At 50.2% G+C, this 6,352-nt stretch overlaps 1 protein-coding gene across 4 annotated transcripts in view; it reads right to left on the reverse strand.

Annotated features, from left to right (window-relative positions):
- Positions 1–6,055, reverse strand: part of KSR2 (kinase suppressor of ras 2) — a 404,863-nt gene extending 398,808 nt beyond the window's left edge. For 3 of the 4 annotated variants that reach the window (XM_060310063.1, XM_060310060.1, XM_060310062.1), the window contains exon 1: positions 4,799–6,055. In XM_060310063.1, coding sequence (XP_060166046.1) covers positions 4,799–4,978 — 180 coding nt within the window. In that variant the 5' untranslated portion in view covers positions 4,979–6,055. The remainder of the gene's footprint in view (positions 1–4,798) is intronic. The other variant, XM_060310061.1, reaches the window with a different exon arrangement.
- Between the last annotated feature and the right edge of the window lie 297 nt (positions 6,056–6,352).

The raw sequence follows: 6,352 nt of genomic DNA on the forward strand, positions 1-6,352 counted from the left end.
CTGAGGTCCAGTTTCCCAAACTTAAATTAAGTCTAGGTATGGTCTCTCAAACCATAATCAGTCATTGCGATGGAACAGATAAGGAACAAATAATAGATATGTGACGGCTAGAACACCCTCGCTGTATAGGAGATTCTGTTACTTAGCCATCCCCCAACCCAATCCCTGATATTTACCTCCACTTGTAACTTAACCGAAATAGAACCCAACTCAGTACCAGCTGCACGTGGCCAGTGCCCACCAGCCCTAGTGCCACTCACTCACCTTTCAGATGGCCTCTGTGCCTCCAGGTTCATTTCTCACCCTATAAATCAGGGATCAGCAAACTACAGCCCACGGGCCAAGTCTGACCCACCACTTGTTTTTTTAAGGCCCGAAACCAAAGAATAGTTTTTACATTTTTAAATGTAAAAAACAAATTAGAAGGAAAATACTATTTCGTGACATGTGAAAATTATATCAAATTCAGATTTCAGGGACCCTAAATGAAGTTTTATTAGAAAACATTTATTTCTGGGTTGTCCGTGGCTGCTTCAGGCTACAACAGCAGAGCTGAGTGGTTGTGATGGAAACCACACGGCCTACAAAGCCTCAACGATTTACTATCTGCCCCGTTACAGAAAAGGTTTGCTGGTCCCTGCTGCAGGCTGCCATCAGACTAACCTTGAAATAACTTTTTAATTGTACTCACTCCAAAACCTTTGAAGATTTCTATCTCCCCTCTCAAAGGGATGAAACTTTGTTTGTCTGACTTCCTGATCCTAAGTTACACCCCAGGAGTTTGTAACCTGAATTCGTTTCCTATGACACTCTACCAGGTACTCTCCATTCTGGGCCAGCCGGTCTGTAAGCTGCCCCTTGAAGGCAGGAGAATGCCTCCATCCGGTTTGTTGCTCTGGCCCAGAGAGCTCCCCCAACACGCTGCAATTTAAACCCTCCCCATACCTCACTCCACTCAGGGTCCCCAGCTCCCCAGTCAAGGCTGCTTCCCTAACCACTTCATCACATGTTTCCCTGGGTGCATTCTATGGAACATCAAGTCCCAGAGACATCTCTGGAAAAAGGAAACACCGCAGACGCTACCCTCTCTTGGAGTCACAATGTACAAATACAGCACATTAAAGGCTCTGAGAAGTCCTGCAGTCAAGATACCTATCTCTTTTGCTTACCTCAACCTTTCCCAAATGTGTTAACCATGGGATTTATTTTGCCTTCAGAATACTTGCTGACCACCAGCATCTAGTACAGTGCCAGGACTTCAGTATTTGTTGAAAGAGTGATAATGCTAGGGTTCCACAGAACATACTTTGGAAATGCTGCTTAAGCTCCTTCTTCTCTCCCTCCAGTCTGAGCTGTTCCCTTCCGTGTCATCTACTCTACACCATGTAATGCTAATCATCACCATCAAAGAAGCTATCATTTATTTAGCACCTGCAGGCACTGGGCTACAGATAGCATTAGACCCTTGAAAATCTCACCTCTTTTCATCCTTACCACCACCTCTGAGGTAAGTAATGTTATTCCTTCACTGCCATTTTGCCAAAAATGAAACCATGGGTCAGAAAATTTAAATCACTAGGCCAAGATAAAGTAAGTAGGAAAGCTAGAATGCCAAACTACATCGGTCTAACTCCAAAACTCATGACCTTTCTTCTCTGCCAAAGTACCTCCTGGTAACATACTGTGGCCAGCGTTGCTGGCTGTGCACCCAATGTCCCTTCATGCCTTCTTCCATGCTAGCACAACCCTGATTTTGTAAGGAGTAGCAACAGGTCAAACCAGGAAACGGACTGCAACTATCTAAACCAGTCACGGTGGTATCCCCACTGCCTTGCAGCTCGGACAAGTGATCTGACCCAGTTCTGGCAAAGAAGACATAATGAAACATCACCTTAGGGGTAGGAAGGCAGAGGTGTCCTGCGGAAACCAAACAGAGATATGAAGGCTTTATTCCTCCCTATTCACCTGGTCCCCCTCTTCCATACCTTGAACCTGGGTGTGATGGTTAAAGCTTCAGGGGCCATCTTGTGGCCATAAGGAAGAGGCCATGAGAATTCGCAAAGACATCAGCCCCAATGTTATTAACTCACTGAGCCAACTCAAGCAGCTACAGACCTCCAGACTTCTTGCTACATGAGAAAAATAAACCATTAATTGCTTAACCACGCTGGGTGGATTTTCCATTTCACGCAGCTGAACACATTCCTAACGGACCCACATGCTGTCTCCCATATTACTGTTTGGACTTTATCATTATCTCACATACACATTATTAGCCTTGTCTCCCTCACCATGAAAGTACGCTTCTTGGAGACTAAGTCCATGTCAGATGTTTTTTGTTTCCACAGGGGTTATAGGCAAGGTTTCCAGGGATGGTCTGTTCAATTTACTACTTTCTTTAGGGTTTGTGAGCAGGGAGATGTCATCATCAAATAGCTGAAATATGGCCTCTATCTCCTATTAGATTAGTCTTTCTCAAAGTGTCAATATGAAAACATGCATCAGAAACACCTGGACTGTTTGCTAAATGCAGATCCCTAGGCCCCCTCCAATCCCAACGGAATTAGAATCTCTGGGATTAGAGGCTGAGAATCTGCATTTTTAATAAGCTCCCTCAGGTGGTTCCGATATATGAAGTTTGACAACTGCTGGGGTTTAAAAACAACAACAACTGTGGATCCAAAACCTATGAGAGCTTTGGCAGCACTCGTCTGGACCCTAAGGCATGAGCCCCTCCCCAGAGGCCCCACCCTAGCCCTAGAGGCCTAGGAAGCCTCAACTGGCATAACTGCTCAAGATCCTTTCTTGGGCAATATGGATAAAGTCGTGGGCACACTCTGTGGCATACTGGGATTAGGAAACTAACAACAGATGCATTCCCAGTAACTGTCACTTCCCACCATACCAATGCCCACATCCCCCAGTTTAAAAAGAAAACCACTATGCAGAAAAGAAGCAATGGAATCCGTGGCCCACTACAACGATCACCATGATCCAGGGAGCTCTCAGAGGATGGAGCATGCTGGAAAGAGGAAAAGAAAACTGGAGAAACTTACAGAGTAATACACAAACTAGCATTTGGGACTCCTGACTCAGAGGAACAGAAGAGACCTCCGGTGTCCCTTTTGGGTTATTTATTTACAACATGCAATTCTGAACAGAATCTTCTCTTGGGCACTGCTCAGACAGAGACAGAAGGCTGGGCCAGGGCATCCCACACTTTTTCTTCCATCAGCGGAGTCCTAGCCTACACGGTTCTCCAAAGCTCCGAGAAAGAAAATACCTGTGTGCCTCCCCACAGAATTCCCACGCCTTTGCTACCCCTTGATACTTACGTTATTTCATTTCTGACGATCATTTTCCCAGATGACAGGTGCACACAGAGATGCATTCTAGGGGAGCAAATAGCATACTCAACACACACACACACACACACACACACACACACACACTAACTCCACTTTCAAACTGGTGACCTTCCTGCCTGCTGACATGCAGCCAAATTTAAAACCACGGAGGAAAAAGGAAGACTTGAAAGTGAACCAGAGATAGATGCTCATCCAGGCTAGAATGGGGGCACAAGGGCTAAAAGATTCAGTAGGGATTAAAGAGTTCAGGCCTTGGAAACACACGGGCTGGAAACTAGTGGCCATCCCAGCTCTGCACACGCCCGCGCCACCACAGGGAGAACCACCTTCCTTTCCTCCCAGCCCCATGGCCACCACCCTCAGCAGGTGCCAGCTAATGGGAGTTCCCAAATTTAATCAAGCCGTGCGTAGCACGGGGCCGGTTGGAGGGAGGGATGTGAGTCGAACCCTAGAGATGTTTCGAACAACGTGGATGCTCAGTGATTACGTGGACGCCAGGCATTTTCTAAAGCTCTTGAAACCTTCTTCCTTTGACCAGATGGCCTTCGGAAGAAATAATTTCTGCCATCTTCTTTCTGAGTAACTTTGCATCCACCCCCCCATCCCCCCCACGAAATTGCTTCAAACTCCCCCTCAAGTTCTGTTGGAGAGAATGTTACAACACGCCAAAGATAAAACTGCTGACCCCTTTTTGCACGGTCCTACCGAGATTCAGAGTATTTTCCCACACCACCTGTGTGTGCTGATCCAGGGTTGTTTTTGTTTTTTGTTTGTTTGTGTTTTAACACGTTACAGGCCTGCAACAGCTCCCTGCATCAAAATGATTTGACTGGAAATGGGTAGCTCAATGGGGAATTCTTTTTCATGCATCTTGCCTCCTGACATGTACATTACTGAAAACAAACAAGCAAACAAACAAACCAAATCCAAGGAGCAAAAGGGGGGCTGGGAAGGAGGCCGAAAAAGAAGAGGTCTATCTTTACAGGCAGCCCCATTCTGCGAGCAAAAAGCACCTTTTGACCACCTGCAGAATGCGCAAGGTCACGTGGGTTCTCTGCAGCGCCTTAATGTCTTACCCAGCACACAAGCAAGCCCCCGTGGCATATAAACAAATTCACAAGCGGAAAAAAGGGAGAACTCACTCCTCAAAGAGGAAGCGAATGATAACCACAGCCGCAAGAATAATAATAAAGAATAACAGTTACTACTACTCCTCCCACCACCCAGCCAAGCGCCGACGACAGCAGTACAGTAAAGGGACACCCAGTGCAGGCTTTGCAAGATAAATCACAGGAGACCAAATCGTGCCCACCTTGCTACCCTCCCACCCGCCCACCCCACCCCCAACAAACAGAATCAAGGGAAAGGGGATGGTGGGGGAGAAGGGGGAGGGAAGGAAGGATGGCTTTCTTTCCATAGGCAACACCTACCTCCAGGGTCCGGATTTCTTTTTGTGTGAGGTCGTTGGAAGTAGCACATTTGGTCCTAAGCCCTTCCAGGTTGGAGATGCTCAGGTCTATCATGTTTTGGACCAACTCGCACTGCTGTAAGGCTTTTTGCAAACTCAGAGGCTGCTGCTCCTCGCTTTTCGTCATGTTTTCCTCATCCATCGCTTGCTCTGCAAGCCCCCTTCCCCTCCTCCTCCTCCCGGAGAGAAAAAAGGGGGGTGTGGGGGGAGCAGAGGTAGTCTGCCCCCTACGCCTCTCCAACCACTGCGACTTCTCAACAATGTCTCATGAAGAAGAAACCCAACATCTCACACAGGGTTGAGGGGGTGGGGGTGGGAGGAGGGGACAAGAGCCACAATTTATTATTTTATTTTGGGGTATCAAGCAGACTTCATTAGAACGTCTCCTCTCTCTGAGTCTCTGGTCCCTGAAAAGGAGAGATGCTGTTTCTCAGAAGCAAACCAGGTGATGTGATGCTGTCTGTACACTTAGGGAGGAGGAGGAGGAAAAAGAGGAGGAGGGGGAGGGAGAGGAGGAGGGAGAGAAGGAAAACAGCGCTCACTCTTTACACACCGGCTCCGTGAAGGACAAAATTATATATTTTTGGCTGGCTGGCTTTTATGTCAAAAAAAATCTGGTTTGCCCCCCTCCCAGTTGCAGTGACACGGCATTGTCCACCGTTTGTGGTGCTTTAGCGCGTTCTCAAGATGCTGTCTGCATTGCTCCCGCGGCTGCGGCGGCGACTGCGGCTGGTTGCTGGCTCGTCGTCGCGCTGCTGCTGCTGCCGCCGCCGGGCTCCGGGGGTGACGGCTGCTGCATTCGCTCCTGCCTCGCTCCACTCCGACATCTTGCCTGTCAATCAAGGGGGGTGGGGGGGCAAGGGAGCGCCGGCGAGGGATGGAGAGCAAGGGACCTGCAGCGGAGCGGGTTGGTGGAGAGGCTCGGTGCGCGCATCCGCCCCCGCCGGGCCCCGGCCCCGGCTCCGGCTCGCCAGGGACCCGCCGAAGGAGGCGGAGGAGGAGCGCGCAGGCTCGCGCACCTGGCCGGGAAAAGGGACGACTCCCGGCGGCTGCAGGGGGAGCGGGGGGCGGGATTTCTAGGCGATGCGGAGCTCGCGTGGCAAAGTGAAATTACTACCGGGCGGGCGTGCGAGCGAGCAGTCGGCGGGCGGGGGCGCGGGGGAAGCGCGCACGGCGGGCCGAGGCTGCTCCCGGGGGCGGTGGAGATGGCAGGGACTGTGCTACAGCGCGGAGGCTGGGCCGAGGGGGCGGGGAGAGGGATTTGGTGGCCGGGTGGGGGTGGGGGCCACTACTACGGCACCGCTCTCGCGAGACGAGGACGGAGCGCGGCTCAGCAGGTGCACTCCCGCAGGGAGCAGGTGTGCGTCCAACTTTAAACCCCGTAGTGCATGCTGGAGAAACGTCAGCGTGAACCTGGGCACGTCCTCTCTGGCTTTCTAGCTCTGTGTGTGTATGTGTGTGTATCTGTGTGTGTGTGTGTGAGTGTGTGTGTGTGTGTGTGTGTGTGTGTGTGCGC

This window comes from Globicephala melas, chromosome 13 (assembly GCF_963455315.2).
Source record: "Globicephala melas chromosome 13, mGloMel1.2, whole genome shotgun sequence".
In the NCBI taxonomy this organism is placed as follows: domain Eukaryota; kingdom Metazoa; phylum Chordata; class Mammalia; order Artiodactyla; family Delphinidae; genus Globicephala; species Globicephala melas.